This window comes from Martes martes, assembly GCF_963455335.1.
Source record: "Martes martes genome assembly, chromosome: X".
Taxonomy (NCBI): domain Eukaryota; kingdom Metazoa; phylum Chordata; class Mammalia; order Carnivora; family Mustelidae; genus Martes; species Martes martes.
The window spans coordinates 43,300,491-43,315,693 of record NC_137897.1 but is presented as its reverse complement, the minus strand read 5'-3'; the positions used below and the strand labels follow the sequence as shown (position 1 = coordinate 43,315,693).

The 15,203-nt window shown below is 53.0% G+C and overlaps 1 protein-coding gene across 4 annotated transcripts in view; it reads left to right on the top strand.

The window, feature by feature from the left end:
- Window positions 1-1,141: 1,141 nt before the first annotated feature.
- Window positions 1,142-15,203, top strand: part of IQSEC2 (IQ motif and Sec7 domain ArfGEF 2) — a gene marked incomplete at its 5' end in the record, with an annotated part of 77,780 nt that continues 63,718 nt past the window's right edge. For 3 of the 4 annotated variants that reach the window (XM_080795003.1, XM_080795002.1, XM_080794996.1), the window contains one exon: window positions 1,407-2,113. In XM_080795003.1, the coding sequence (XP_080651129.1) occupies window positions 1,407-2,113 (707 nt within the window). Of the gene's footprint in view, window positions 2,114-15,203 lie in introns of all 4 variants that reach the window. The other variant, XM_080794999.1, reaches the window with a different exon arrangement.

Below are 15,203 nucleotides of genomic sequence, written 5' to 3'. Positions count from 1 at the left end.
GTCACACTATAAAACGGATGCTTTCTCCTCTACCCCAACCTGCTCACAAGAATGAATGAAGACATGTTTCTGGCTTTAAGGAGCTCGACCTGGCAGAGGACATAAAATAAGAACACAAATGAATGCATTTTAAAGCAGAGATCCACTTGTCCCATAGTACCACAAGAGAAGTGTAGAGAAGTGAAATGGGAGGTTGAGAGGAGAGAGAAAGCAAGCACTTCTGGCCAGGGAAGTCAAGGTTGGCTTCAATAAGGTGGCATTTAAGTCTTGAAGGATGGGTACAGTTCCCCTGGATGAAGACGATGGACACAATGGAGAGCATTTCCAAAGGAGGGCAGAAAGTGAGAGTTGAGGGAATGAATGGAGCTTTGATCCTAAGACCGGCTGCAATGGGGAGTCCCAGAACTTGTTGGGATGGGATCCTGGGACCTCCTTGGTTGGAGGTCCCAGGGACTGGGTAACCTTCGTGATCCTGGGGTTGAGGGGGTGGGGGATCTGGATGTTGCATTGGATGGAGGGTTTAGGAACTGGCTGCAGTGGGGGGTGGATGGCTGTGATGACTGTGGGGAAAGGGAGGTGATGTTCTGGGGGCTGCCTGGGGAGTGGGAGCTGTGGCCTCCCTGGGCTGGAGGGACATGCGGCTGGCTGAGATGGAAGAATGGTCCACGGACCGGCTAGGATGAGAGATCCCGGGACTACCCGGGATGTGGGCGGGAGGGAGGTCGCCTGAGATAGGACGTCCCGGGGTTGGATGGGATGTGGAATCTGACACTTGGGATTGGCAGGCCCAGGGAATGCGGAGTCCTCGGGAGGCCCGGATCCGGAGGCTGCCTGCAATGGGGGTTCCAGGGATGTCTTAGATGAGGATCTTGGGCTGAGAGGACCGCAGGGACATTGGAACGGACCGAGATGGAGGGCTCCGTTGGGCTGCATTGGGTGAAGCCCCTGGGAGCGGTGGCACAGAGAGATTTCCCGCAGCCTATGCTGCGGCCGGCGCGAGTGTCTCAGGGCGGGTCCGCCTTCGGGCTCGGGTGGCGGCGGCAGGTGGGGCGCGCGGGGGCGGGCCGGGCGCGCGGGGTGGGGGCAGGGGCGGGGGGCGGGCCGGCGGCCGGGGCGGTCCCGCGCGGCCGCGATGCGCAGTGACTCCGCAGCGGGCGGAGCGCCGTGGGCCGCGTCCTCCTGAGCCGTGGCGGTGGCGGCGGCAGCGGTAGCCTCAGCTCCTGCTCCCCGTGCCGCCGGCCCCAGAGCTGTCTCCCGGGCCCCCCCGGGCCCCCGGGCCCTCGAGCCCGGTGCGCGCCCTCGCGTCCCGCCGGCCCCCTCCCCCGGCTGGGCCCGGGGGAGGGTGGCGCCGTGAGCGAGCGGGGACCGGGCTCTCTTGCCCCTTCCCCTGCCCCTGGGCCGCCAGAATGGAGGCGGGGTCGGGGCCCCCGGGCGGTCCGGGATCCGAGAGCCCCAACCGGGCGGTGGAGTACCTGCTGGAGCTGAACAACATCATCGAGAGCCAGCAGCAGCTGCTGGAGACCCAGCGGCGGCGCATTGAAGAGCTGGAGGGCCAGCTGGACCAGCTCACCCAGGAGAACCGCGACCTGAGGGAGGAGAGCCAGCTGCACCGCGGGGAGCTGCACCGGGACCCCCACGGCGCGCGGGATAGCCCCGGCCGCGAGAGCCAGTACCAGAACCTGCGCGAGACCCAGTTTCACCACCGAGAGCTGCGGGAGAGCCAGTTCCACCAGGCGGCTCGGGACGTGGGCTACCCGAACCGGGACGGCGCCTACCAGAACCGGGAGGCGGTGTATCGGGACAAGGAGCGGGACGCCGCCTACCCGCTCCAGGACACTACTGGCTACCCAGCCCGCGAGCGCGACGTGGCCCAGTGCCACCTGCACCACGAGAACCCAGCCCTGGGTCGCGAGCGTGGCGGGCGGGAGACCGGGCCAGCGCACCCGGGCCGCGAGAAGGAAGCCGGCTATTCGGCGGCGGTGGGCGTGGGGCCCCGGCCACCGCGGGAGCGGGGCCAGATGAGCCGTGGCGCATCCAGGAGCTCCAGCCCCGGGGCCGGCGGCGGCCACAGCACCAGTACCAGCACCAGCCCGGCCACAACCCTCCAGAGAAAGTAAGGAACGTGTGTTCGTACCACCCCCCCCCTCCCGTTCACCCCAGCTCTTCCCCTCTAGTTCCCTCTCCAACTTGTATGGCTGATAAAGTAAGAAGCCCGTGCCTGATTCCATGTCCTCCTCTCCCGTCCCAGTCTGTCAGGAGGAGCTGGGTCCTCCTCAAGCAGCCGCCTCCCCTTCTCTAGCCACCCCAGCCTGGGTTGGCCAGATGAGTGCAGGTGTCTCTTCTTTCTCAAAACCACGAAGTGAGGGCCTACAGCAGTCATCACCCCTCCACTTCTTCACCCCCTAGCTGTACCCTTGCCAGAGGATGGCTATTTATTTATTTATTTTGGAGGTGCTGCTTGGGATTTTTATTATCTGATGGTGTCACCTCAGAGCCCCAGGGGAAAGAAAGCCCCCATTCTCCCCCCGCCCCCCCCAACCAACCTTTGGGTCTCCTCTGCAGGTGCTGAGTGCAGGCCTGATCTTGTCTCTGACGGTCTCAGACCCATCCTTTCCCAGATAGGCAGGTGGGGACCGGAATGGCTGCTGGAGGCTGAGACGCCCCTCTGAGGGGAACTGCAGCACATTCTGGCCAGGGGAGCAAAGATGGGGGAGCAAAGATGGAGGCCAGGCCCTTGGCTAGTTCCTCAAAGACCACCCCTCTCCACCCTGGAGAAAAACACCACCCAATGAAAGAGCTACCAGGGAGGGAAGTCTATAGATCTTCCCTCTTGTTGGATCAGTGCCAGTTTCTCTTCTGGGGCCTGTGTCAGCCTATTCGGGACATGTTGGCAGTGTCTCTTGGGTTGGTGGGACATAGGCTGGGTCCACTTCTTCCTTGCAGACACTACCGTGAGCTGGTTAAGATAAATGTCAGGCTAAGAGAGTCAAGGGCATGCAGGCTCACAGGGCTTCCCTGAAGGCTCCCTGCTTTCCCTTCTGCTGTATTGGAAAGAACATTGAACCGGGAGTTAGGAGACCTGGGTCCCCCTTCCAGCTGTGATGCAGATTGGCTTCGTGACCTTGACTGAGTCCCTTCCTCTCTCGGGCCATCAGTTCCCCCCATATCTTGTCTGCCTCGAATGCTCTTTAAGGTCCCCCAGCTTAGATTTGATGGTTCTGTGACTAATACAGCCACACTACAGAGCAAGTCTGAAGTCCTCTAGCGAATGGACAGCCTTCCCCCTCCTCTCACTGCTCAGCTGGTCCTACCATGTGCCACAACCAGTGGAGTGTCTCTTGGAGGCTGGGCTGGGGGTGGGGAAGCCTTCTGCCTCAGGAAATCTGCTGGGAGACAGCTCTCTGCAACTCCCCCGTGGTGAGGCAGCAGGCTGGGGTGCTGGGTTGAGATGGCTGGGCCCCAGGAGCAGCAGCTGCAGCTTGAGGGCTCAGCTGGGCTCCGCTGCAGTGCACCCTGAGCTGAGTTTTGGTGTGCACTGCCCCAGAGTAGTCCGGGGGCGAGGGAGATGGGTTCTCCTGTCCAGGCATGATTGCTGGGAGCCCAATCCCCATAGACTGACTGCCTGTGTGGGTCCCACGCTGGAGGAAGGAAGGGGTCAGACCCACTGAATGAGGCTGTTTCAGGAGAGGCCCCTGGTGGGAGTGGGAGCAAGAGACTGGATGGACATGGTGGTCCTTGAGCCTGGCTGTGGAATACTTTTCCAGAGTGGTAAGGCCTGTGATAGTCTCATTATGTGTGGCTCGAAGGAGCAGAACCAGGAGCAGGCGGAAATTGGGGGATAATTCAGGGAGGACTTTCCAACCTGGCTGGATGGTGATGCAGTGGACTCACTCAAGAGATGGTGGGGGGTGGGGGGCTGGACATGTCCAGTAGAGGCCCAGTGGGTGTCAGGAAGATCCAGAGAAAGCACCATTCCTGAATCAGGTGTAGAGCCCAGTGAAGTGACCTGGGTCTTCCCCAGTTCCAGGATTCCATTACCCTCAGATTCTCCATCCTGCAGCCATGGATCTGAATCTCTTGGCTGGCTGGAAGCCCATTTGCTCTTGAGCTCTGTGCTTCATCCGCACAGGCCTGCCTCCCGGTCTGTCCCTCTTTTGTACACCCTCCAGGCTGTTTGTTGGATTTCTTTGCTTCACCTTTCCAACTGGATTAATAGGAGGGTTTAGGTAGTACTTTAAGTCTCTCCTAACCATATATTAAATATTAGCACATCCACCTTTGCCTCTTTGGGGCCTCACAACAGGCCCTGTGCAGTGAACAGTAGCAACTCCATTTTAGAGATGGGGAAACCAAGGCTCCAAGATGAAAGGGTTTTGCTCAAGGTTATGCTGCTGGCTCCTAACAGAGCTGGGACTCGAACCCAAGTCCACCTGCTCCAAGGCCTGTCATTTTTCCACCAGAGCTTGGCGACCCACAGGAGTCTGTTGGCTTCGGGACCTGGCCAGGTCACAAGCTCTGGGAGAGGCCAGGAGAGCCTTAGATATCTAGAGGATTTGAGCAGGAGGAGCTGACGCTGGGATGAGTGGGGGCGCCAACAGGGGAAGGAAGAGGGTCCTGTGTCTCCCTCCTTTCCACTCTCCCTTGCAGCCAGGCATCAGGAAGGGGCCTGTTGCTGCGGTAGCCATTGCTGCCACAACAGCAGCCGAGGAGACTCCCCTGCCAGGCCGTTCTGGGTTTGTAAGGAGTGGGTGAGAAGGCTGCCTCGGGAAGCCAGGGCAGGCAGGGTGGGAGTTTTCGCAGCAGAGGCTGCCGCACTGGGGGAGGATAGGTAGAGCGGGTATAGGCTATAGGCGTTTCTGGTCCCCAGGCTCCCTCTGGCGGAGAAAGAGGGGAGAGAGGCCAGCTGCTGCTCGCTGAGGGCCCCGTGTGCCTGGGGACTTAATTCAGTCCTCCCTGCGACCCTGTGCGTCTGTCACCACAATGCACATTTTATAGCTGAAGAAACTGAGGGGGCTCAGAGGAATGAAGCGACCCGCCCGAGGTCACACTACCCGGAAGACAGACTCTTGGTCCTGGGAACTTTAGCTCTGCTACAGCTGAAAGTGGCTGTCTTGTTCACCCCCACCCATGTCCTACTCCACTCCCCCCCGCCCACCCCCCCCCCCCCCGCCCCAGAGTCCCACATCCTCCCGCACTGTCTCTTCTGGACAGGTTCCCGGATGCCAGTCTGCTTTCTGCTGTGCTCTGGGTGTGGCCTTTTTAGTGCAGCATAGAGTGAGAGGAGGCTCAACCTCCTTCCGGCCACTGGATGTGAGGGCTTTGCTTGGTTGTTTGCTTCTTTGTTTGTTAGTCACTCCTGGGCTCCATCAACATTCAGGTCTTTTATCCTTGGCATGGCCGCCCCTCTCCAGATGATCAGAGAAGAGCTCTGCGTTCCTGGTTGATCTTGGCCTGGCCCTCCTTGCAGTTCTGGCGCCTGGAATGATTTACGGGTGTGCTGGGGGCACTGCTGAGACACTCCACACTGAAGAAAGCTGTATTTCCCACGCTTTGTGCATGGGGCCCAGCTCTGGCTCTGCTGTAGGCGGTGGTGGGCTGAAGCTGGTTGGGTGGTAACTCTCCATCCTCTACCCACCCCCCTCCAGGCATACCTCCTCCCCCGCCCACCCACCCTGCAAGCTAGCTTACACTGGGGCACAGCAACCAGAGGGCCCGGCCTGGTGTTCCTGACAGCCAGGGCAATGCATGGTCTACTCTTTGGCTGCTGGGCTGTGTCAGTGTGCTCCCTGCAGGGGCTGAGGGCACTGGGGGGAAGTGGGGGTGGTGAGAGTAAGCCCAGGGAGGGGCCCCGGGGAAGTGTGTCTCCTCTGGGGTCTTGGTTGATTTTCCGGGGGGGGGGTTCTCCTTCTTCCCAGGAGGGTAAGCCATTTATTTTCCCCCCACTGTGTTGGGAGCATTATACTTGTGTGGGAGGAAATGATAATGTTGAGTTGAATGAGAATTAGAGGAGTCTTGCTTCTCCGTCTAGATCTGGGGCAAGAATGGGGTTGTTGTCATCCACAAACATTTCTTGGCTGCATGCACAGATCAGGAGGGGCCCCCAGGCTGAGCAAACACCATGCTCTCAGCACTTATAGAGCCCCTTCCTACTGGCCAGAGACACAGGGTGCCAGGCTCAGCCCATGGCAGCGACAGTGCTCAGCACAAAATGAGCAGCAAGGGTGGTGGGGGTGTGCAGGATCTGGGAGGAAGGAAGGATCAGGGCAGGGCAGGCCTCTGGCTGAATACCTGGCTGGAGGGCTTTGAAGGGAGTAGGTGTCTCCTGGTGTCAGACGGGGGCCTAGGCGGTAGAAAGACTGGACTTGGCTTGCCCTCTGCTACTGTTTCATCTCATCCCCCACCACCCCTTGCTTTGCCTACTGGGGCCTCTGAATTTGTTGAGAACATAGTAAGGGCCTGGAGCATGGAGAAGAGGCCACACACATGTTGAGTGAGTCTCAGCTTTCTGTGGGCCAAGTGCCACCCTATGTGGCTTTATGTAAGAATAGCTAGCTCTTCTTCTTCTTCTTCTTCCTCTTCTTCTTCTCATTCTCCTCCTTCTCCTTCTCCTCCTTCTTTTTACTGAATTTACTGAGTGCCAAGCACTATTTGTTCTAAGTGCTTTCCATGTATTAATTCATTCAGTTGTCACATGAATCCTTTGATGTGGATGTTGTTATTAAATCCGTTTCACAGATGAGGAAACCAAAGCCCAGAAAGGGCTGGTTAACTTGCCCAAGGTCACTCAGTGAATAAGCAGCAGGACTGAGAAGGAGCTCGAAGGAGCCCAGGTGGCAGGCTCCAGAGTCCATCTGCAGTGCTCTCACCCACCATGCAGTCTGGCCGCTTATCTCATTTGCAGAGTCCCTGCCAGGTTAGCAAAGGGATGGTATTATCCTCATTGTTCAGACAGGGCAACTAGGATCAGAGAGGTACAGCGACCTGCCTGAGGTTACACAAGCTCTTTGGGCCCAGAAGTGTCTGGCTTGAGTCTGTGAGACACCATGGCCTCCCGCAGGCAAGGTCGAAAGACTTTAAAGACACTCCAGGCACAGCTCTGGCCTCCCCTCTCCCCCCCGGCAGAGCTCCGGATACCACTAGTCAAGTCAGGGTCCGGCTCCTGATTGCCACCTGGATTTTTGCCACAGTCTCCTCTCATAGATGCCTCCCCTGCTCTTGCTCCATCAAGCCTCTGGTAACACACAGCCAGGCCGAGCTTTCTGCAGGGCTCCTCCACCTGCCACCCAGGGCCTTCTTAGGATCGGCACCCAACTCACCATTCTCCTCTCATCTCTTCTCCAGGCCCCTTCCCATATACTGTACTCCAGCCAGAAGGGCCGGTGTACCCCCTCATTAGCCAGCGCAGCCTGCTCATGGTCTCGCGGTCTTCACTCATGCTGCCTCCTTCTCCTGGGCTGCTGCTCCATCCTCTTCCCAAGGCCGAGCTGCCCTGTCCCCTCTCCCACGTTGGTTTGCTGGGTTACCTCCGGCCCTTGAAACGAGCACTTTGCCCTGGTTCTTTGTTTGCATCTCGTGTCCTCCCTACTGGATTGAGAGCTCCTTCAGCTTGAGATTGAACTGACACGTATCAAGAGCGTGTTGCCTATGGCAGGTGCTCTGGGCATGAGTGAGAGAGCAAGCAGCTTGGAAACACACAGCACAGCACACAGTAGCTGCCCAGGAAACAGTGAATAGACAAATGAATGTCAGATTAAGCCTTGGCGCACTAATGGCCAGAGGTGCCCCTGTCTTTCCAGGGCTCTGGTGGTGTGAAATAACTCCACTTCAGAATCCTCTTGGCTCCTGTGTGGCCTTGTCCTCATGCTCCCAGGAGTGGTTTGGCCTCCACTCTTTGGTGGTTTTTGCACTCACTCATCTTTCCACTTGGTAGAATGTCAGGGTAGCAGAGTCAGACAAAACTTTGGGGATGCCATGGCCAGTCCACTCATCGTTACCTCTCCCTCTCACACTGTGGCCATGTCATACCATGGTCCTGCCCCTCGGTGCAGGATCTTCTGCTCTGAAAGGAGCAAAGAGACATGCATAGGACCCATGCAACGTCTGCTCAGTCTAGTGGAAAGTGACTTATTTTTCATCAAGTCTTTATTGGGCTCAGACCCTGGGCTAGGCATGGGGTCTTAGAGTCAAAATAAGACTCAGCCCCTTTGACTCCTTCCCTGCTGTGTTCCCTGGCAGAAGGATAAACCCTGGTCTTGGGGAAGGATGATGAGTAAATGACTGGCTTCCACTTTTGATGTAACTCACGTAGGGCCAGGTAGTTTGCTAGTTACTCCAACTTTCTCCTGGAAGTTATTTGGTCTCTCTCCAAGCATCCACGTTGAAAGCATTTATGTGGGGAAGCCTGTTCTCAAACACTTAAGAGCCAAATCTCTCTAGGGGCCTTAGCAGTCAGGGAAAGTGCAGCACCGTGGAAGGAGGACTTTTCTCCAATTCTGGGCAAGTCACTTAACTCTGAGAGCCTCGGTTTTCTCAAGTAGTAAATGAGAAAACTATGTTTTCTGATAGAAAAGATTCATGTTGCACCTCTCCCCACCCCCACCCCGCCGCCAAATATATCAGAAAATTGCCTCTCTGCCTAATATACCCATCAAGGCTCTGATCAGGATGGAAAGCTGAGATAAGGATGGCAAATAATCTGTGGGGCTACCCTGCCCCCTAGAGGTGTAATGTAGCAAACAAAACAACTCGGCCAGGATCCTCACCGCACATCTTCAAAACAAAGGTAACAAGCCAGAGCCCCGTGGGCTCATCAGGATGAGTCCTCTAACATTTTGGAAGGAAATTTATCCCAAGTAGCACATGATATGTACCGTTTCCCTAATATCAATCCATTTCTTTGTAGCTATGTGATTTTTATACCCTTTTAAAGGGATAATATGACCGCAGATCTGGGCCTTGTGATTTCCTGCTGGATTCCAGGATGCTGCCCTCACCTGAACAAAGCCAGTATTTTCCTCTCTATAGCCACGTTAGAATCACTGTCATCATATCCGTGATGAAAAGTACCTAAATCGTTTTCCCTCCCCAAATTTCCCTTAGAACAGTGGGAGGGAGGCAGTTGTCCATCTGATGGGCGGGCCAGTTCCTAAATGGTTATGAATCTTCTCATGATTATTGTGCAAATTAAATAAGATGACATAGGTGAAGCATTCAGCACACGGTGTCTGCTTCCTTAGCAAGAAGCATTATTATTATTAATAACTTGGCCAAACTCTGCGGCAGAGGAACTGGAGGGAGAGGCCATATGGGAGCTCACTGCATTTCTGAAAGAGAGGCCAGTCCAGTGAATGTTATGAGCCTAGTACGTGCCATGCCTTGTACTACTGCCGGTAGGAAGTTCTGTGGTTAATATTACTCAGTTCCCGGATTCCCGGCATTCACAGTTAGGTAGGGAAGATGAATGTACTGAGGTTTCCTGTGGGCTAGAGGGGAACACAGGGGGGCTGTGGGTCCCCAAAGGAGGGACATCTACCTAGACCATCAGGGAGAGCTTCCTGGAAGAGGTGATGCCTATAGCTGACACTTGGAGGACGAGTAGGAGTGAGTTAGATGAAGAAGGACAGTATGTGGGTTGGTGGAAATGGAGAGCAAAAGGGAGGCTGAGGCAGAGGGGACCGCATCAGTGAATGTGCGGAGACATGGAACCAGCTGGGTGTGTGGGGCAGGGGAGCACTTACTTTTATGAGGTCAGTACAAACTAAAGCACAAACAGCGAGGCAGGAAGGGTCTGGAGGAGGGTCTGCAGGGTCAGCCAGCCCAGATCAGGAGGACAGTTGAATAGCAGGATGAGGAGCTTTATTCTATTGGGAATTGGGAGCCAGGAGAGGGTTTTAGATTGAGGAAAGAGGTGCTCATTTTAGAGTGTGGGGTGATGTGTTGAGAGATAGGTTCTGGAGAGATCCCACGAGTGGACAGTGTGGAAGGCAGGTTGGAGGTCATCCGGTGAAGAGGCTAGTGGGACAGTCTGCATGAGAGATGATAAGGCCTGATCTCAGGCAGTGGGGAGTAGAGATAATCTACTGGAGGAGAAAGACAGTGACAACATGGGGGCAAGAGCCATGACAGGGGTGTGTAGACAACTGCTGGGTCTCGTTCACGACCAGCACGATTTCAATAATCCCAGCAAAAAAGCCAAGAAACTTGGAGCCAGAGGGACCCTTAAAAAGCATCCAGCTCAAGCTGTTCATTTCACAGATGAGAAGGGTGAGACCCAGAGAGAAAGGGCTCGCCTGAGGCCAATGGGTGAGTAGAAGAGCTCTGACTAGAAGAGTGACGCTAATGTTAGTGCCAGTGTTCAAAGGATCATCCCTCAAAAGTGCAGTTTTATGGCTTGAAATCCTGGGAAGGTTGCAGGGCCCGTTCTCTCTGTGTCCTACAGATAAGAAAGCCTGGGCTTGAGGAGGCTTGATGACTTGCTGGGGAGGAAGCCATGAAGAGTAGGCATCCCTCAGAGAAAGGGTCTCTTGCTTTGATGGCAGACAGACCCTCCACCCTGTCTGGCTCAGCCCGTCGGAAGTCAGATCTCCTACATTCACAGTGAGGGAGAATGCTCAGATTTCCCTTTCTCCACCCAGGCCCACCTTTCTTCCCGCTGCTCTTTGCCTTTGAGGTCCTCATTTAATGTAATTGAGACAGCTCAGAGGCAGCTTTCGGCCTGAGAGCCAAGCCAGTCACCCCCCTTTTTTCTGTTTTCATGGGAGAGGACAGGCTTGTGTCTGTCATCACTTGGGTGCCTATTGCCTTAGGCAGAGCATCTCCAGCCCGGATGCCTTGGTTTTGAGGCCCCACTGTATGATACACAAAGAATGAGCTTTGGAGATGGAGAGATCTAAGTTTGTCTCTGTTTTGTTTTGTTTTGAGTGTAGTGGACACACAATATCACACTTGTTTTCAGGTGTAGGACACAGAGACTCCACAAGTTTACATGTGATATGCTCCCCACAAGGGTGGCTACCAGCACACAGACCCAAGTTTGAATCTCGGCTGTGCCGCAGCCCACTGGAGGACCTCAGCTATGTCATCTTGCCTGCTCTGAGATTTAGTTTCCTTGTCTGGAAAATGGCATGATAATGCCCATCTCTCAGTATTAACCGAGATCATTTCAATGGCATTCCCTGATACTCCTAGGTGCTTAATAGTCATTTTCAGGGGAAGAAAACACATGAAATCATTCAAGATTGTGCCAAAGTACATGCTCTTATACATTATGTCTCTTTTTTTTGTATTTTTAAAAAGATTTTATTTAATCATTTGAGAGAGAGAGAGAGAGAACAAGTGGGGCGGGGGAGGCAGAGGGAGAGGGAGAAGCAGACTCCCCGTTGAGCAGGAAGCCCCAACCGGGGCTCAATCCAGGACCCCGGGATCATGACTCGAGCTGAAGGCAGATGCTTAACTGACTGAGCCACTCAGGTACCCCTCTTATAACTCATTTCTATAATCATGATATTACCTGAGATTCTTTAGTTTTTATAGGCTATAACTCATCCAAATATCTGGATAGCACATCATTAAAGTAGGACAACTTTAAGTTTAAAAAACAAAACAAAACCAGTCCTTTCCTTCTCCTTCATGAAATCTCCCACAGACAGTGATTTGCAAGATTTCTTGCCCGGCAAAGATTTGTGTCCCTGGAGAACGGCTGTATTTCCTCCTTCCTAATATGAGGCTATCATGGCTCATTGTATCTCGCTCTTGTTCCCTGGCTACCGGCTAATTTGAAATACAGTTTGAGCATCTTTGTTGATCTCTTTTTCTGAGTCCTATTTTCTAGTTCAATTTTTTATTCTTTCTTTATCTGTGTTATTGGAGTAAGCCACCTCAAATCTTTTGTGACTCAGGCAGGTATAAATAACTAACAGGTGTAAGTAGTCAAGTGAATGGAAGGCTGGAGAGGCTGGACAGACGACCGTGGGGCTAGAAGGGGACTGGAGGGCCGTACAGGTTGGAGCAGCTGAGAAGGTACCCTCACCGACTACTGTGGCTCCAGAAGGAGTTGAGGTGTTAGTTGGGGGTGGGAGGTGGAGGGCATCCTTCACTAGCCTGTCTCATTCCTGCTCTAAAAAGAAGGCTGCACTGGAGAACAGGCCCTCACATCACGTGGAATCATCACCCTCCCTCTTCTGTCCATCCCCTGAGGGAGACTGAGGTCCAAAGAAAGAGGAGGGGCTTGTTTTTTTGTTAAAATTAAGTTAAAGTGGGGGCGCCTGGGTGGCTCAGTGGGTTAAAGCCTCTGCCTTCAGCTCGGGTCATGATCCCAGGGTCCTGGGATGGAGCCCCGCATAGGGCTCTCTGCTCAGCAGGGAGCCTGCTTCCTCCTCTCTCTCTCTGCCTGCCTCTCTGCCTACTTGTAATCTCTGTCTGTCAAATAAATAAATAAAATCTTTAAAAAAAATTAAGTTAAAGCTGTACATATGCATAATTTTAAAAAGGCAAATACTGGGCAGGGGGCTAGCTGGTTCAGGCAGTAGAGCATGATCTCTGGGCTTGGTGGGTTCTAGCCCCACGTTGGGCAGAGAGATTACTTAAAAATAAAACATTTTTTTAAAAAAAAGGCAGGGGCACCTGGGTGGCTCAGTGGGTTAAAGCCTCTACCTTCGGCTCGGGTCATGGTCCTGGGGTCCTGGAATCGAGCCCCGCATCGGGGTCCCTGCTCAGTGGGGAGCCTGCTTCCTCCTCTCTCTCTCTGCCTGCCTCTCTGTCTACTTGTGATCTCTGTCTGTCAAATAAATAAAGAAAATCTTTTTTAAAAAAAGGCAAAGAGTACACAAAGATGTATATAGTAAAAATTCTATGTCTCCCTATTCCCCCCTTCCAGCCCTCAGAGGTGACTGCTTTTACCATTTAGGTTTTCTGGTGGTGATTTCACATCTCTAAATAACATGCTTCAGTAGTTATTTCTTCATTTATCAACTTTATCTTTTTTATTTTTTATTTTTTTTAAAGATTTTTATTTATTTATTTGACAGACAGAGATCACAAGTAGGCAGAGAGGCGGGCAGAGAGAGGGAGAAGCAGGCTCCCTGCTGAGCAGAGAGCCTGATGTGGGGCTTGATCCCAGGACCCTGGGATCATGACCTGAGCTGAAGGCAGAGGCTTTAACCCACTGAGCCACCCAGGTGCCCCAACTTTATCTTTTTTAAACATTTTATTTATTTATTTGAGAGAGAGCGCACTGTGAGAGAAAGAGATCACAAGCAGCAGGGAGGAGGTAGAGGGAGAAACAGACTCCCCGCTGAGCAGGAAGCCTAGTGCAGGGACCCTGGGATCACGACTGAGCCACCCAGGCGCCCTTCATTTATCAACTTGAACAGTATTTACTGACTTCTTTCTACTAGGACAAATGAAGATCTAGCTTCTTTACAACACCTGACTCTTTCTCTCCCTTTCATATGTTGCTATAGTTATACTACTACTTCGGTTCCTCTGTTAGTTACCTTTGTAACTTTAGCAAGTAGTGTTTTAAACTACGGTTTCCTATTCCATCCATTTTCCACACTATCTCTTCACCACTTGGTCTCTAAGACATAGTTATTAGGGCCCCATCCTTCCCTCCCTCTCTCCTCCACCCTTGCACCTTCCACATTCTGTGCTCAGTACTTTTGCATTCCACAGGGTTGACTGCATTTGCATTCTGTAATAATTAGGTCTTTGGTGGTTTATCCAGACAAACCGACCACCAATAATGCACTGTGTTCATGTACTTAGGACTATAATTGCACCTCAGTTTCCATGGTCCACTGTCACAATCTCTGTACTCCCAGGAAGATGTTCCTAGCGTCAAAAGCAAATGCAGGGGCACCTGGGTGGCTCAGTTGTTAAGCGTCTGCCTTCAGCTCAGGTCATGATCTTAGGGTCCTGGGATCGAGCCCCACATCGAGCCCCACATCGAGCCCCATATCGAGCCCCACATCAGGCTGAGTCGGAAGCCTGCTTCTCTCTCTCCCACTCCCCCTGCTTGTGTTCCCTCTCTCGCTGTGTCTCTATCAAATAAATAAATAAAATCTTAAAAAAAAAAAAAGCAAATGCATTTTCCTTTCTTATGCTCTACGGCATGGCTCAAAATCATGCCACTGTTTACTTTGCTTTATATTTGGGACAAGAACTTTCTTTCTCCTTTATTTGTTCGCTCACTTGCTCATTTATGTTGTTACTGTCCCATGGAGTTCCTTGAAGCTGCAGGATAATCATAGCACACCTTCTGGGGAGAGTTTGCTCGGAGATTTTGAGAAGGTTTTTTTTCTTTTTTTTAGATATCACACGGAAATATGATATGCATACAGAAAAGTGCTCATGTCACAAATGAATTGCTCAGTCAATTTTTACAAGCCCAATACACCTATGTAACCAGCTATGTAACCTATGTAATCAGTTCAAGGTCTGTTTTCCATTCACCCAACCTGGTACTCAGTGAGTCCGTTCAGTCGGGTACTTTTGATCTCTCCTTACATAATTTCTTTGGTAGTTTCTTCCCTTTCATTTTCTCTGTTTTCTCTTTCTGGAATGTCCGCCAGTTAGATGTGGAACTTCCTGGATTGATCCCCGAGGCTGCCTACCTTTTCTCTCATACTTTCTATCTTATAGTCTATGAATGAGTTAGGAGAAAGTCTGATTGAGATGCACTTACACCCAGACTGGCTTGTCCACTTGCTTTTTAGGTGAGACTCCAGGGGGCTGGCTATTATAATGGGTGCCCCCTGAATGCCAGAATGGAAAGCACTTCATCCTGGGGACACCAGCAGGGCCCTGGGGGCCCTAATTGACTGCAGATAGGTTCATTCCCTTAGCCAGGAGCTCTCCGATATCTTGCCGTGCCAGGCAGCTTGGATTCTTGATTTGGGGCTTAGGGGAGCAGGAGAGGATTTCATGTGCTTACCTTCAGCATATCCCCCCATTTTCAGATCCTGACCATTCCTGCCATCTCCATGTCCTGAGTCTCTCTGGACCTCTGCTGGCCGGATTGGCTCCCACCCTGGCTGCAATCCCCTGAGCGGTGTCCCTGGCTCTCCTTCAACTATGAACACTCTCCTCTTTGGTTGTTTTTGTTTTTGTTTTGCTTCCAGAAATTTGTTGAAATCTCTCATCGATACCACTCTCTTCCATCCTCTTCACTGTTAGGACTTCATACCTTGTTTTATTTTTCGCAT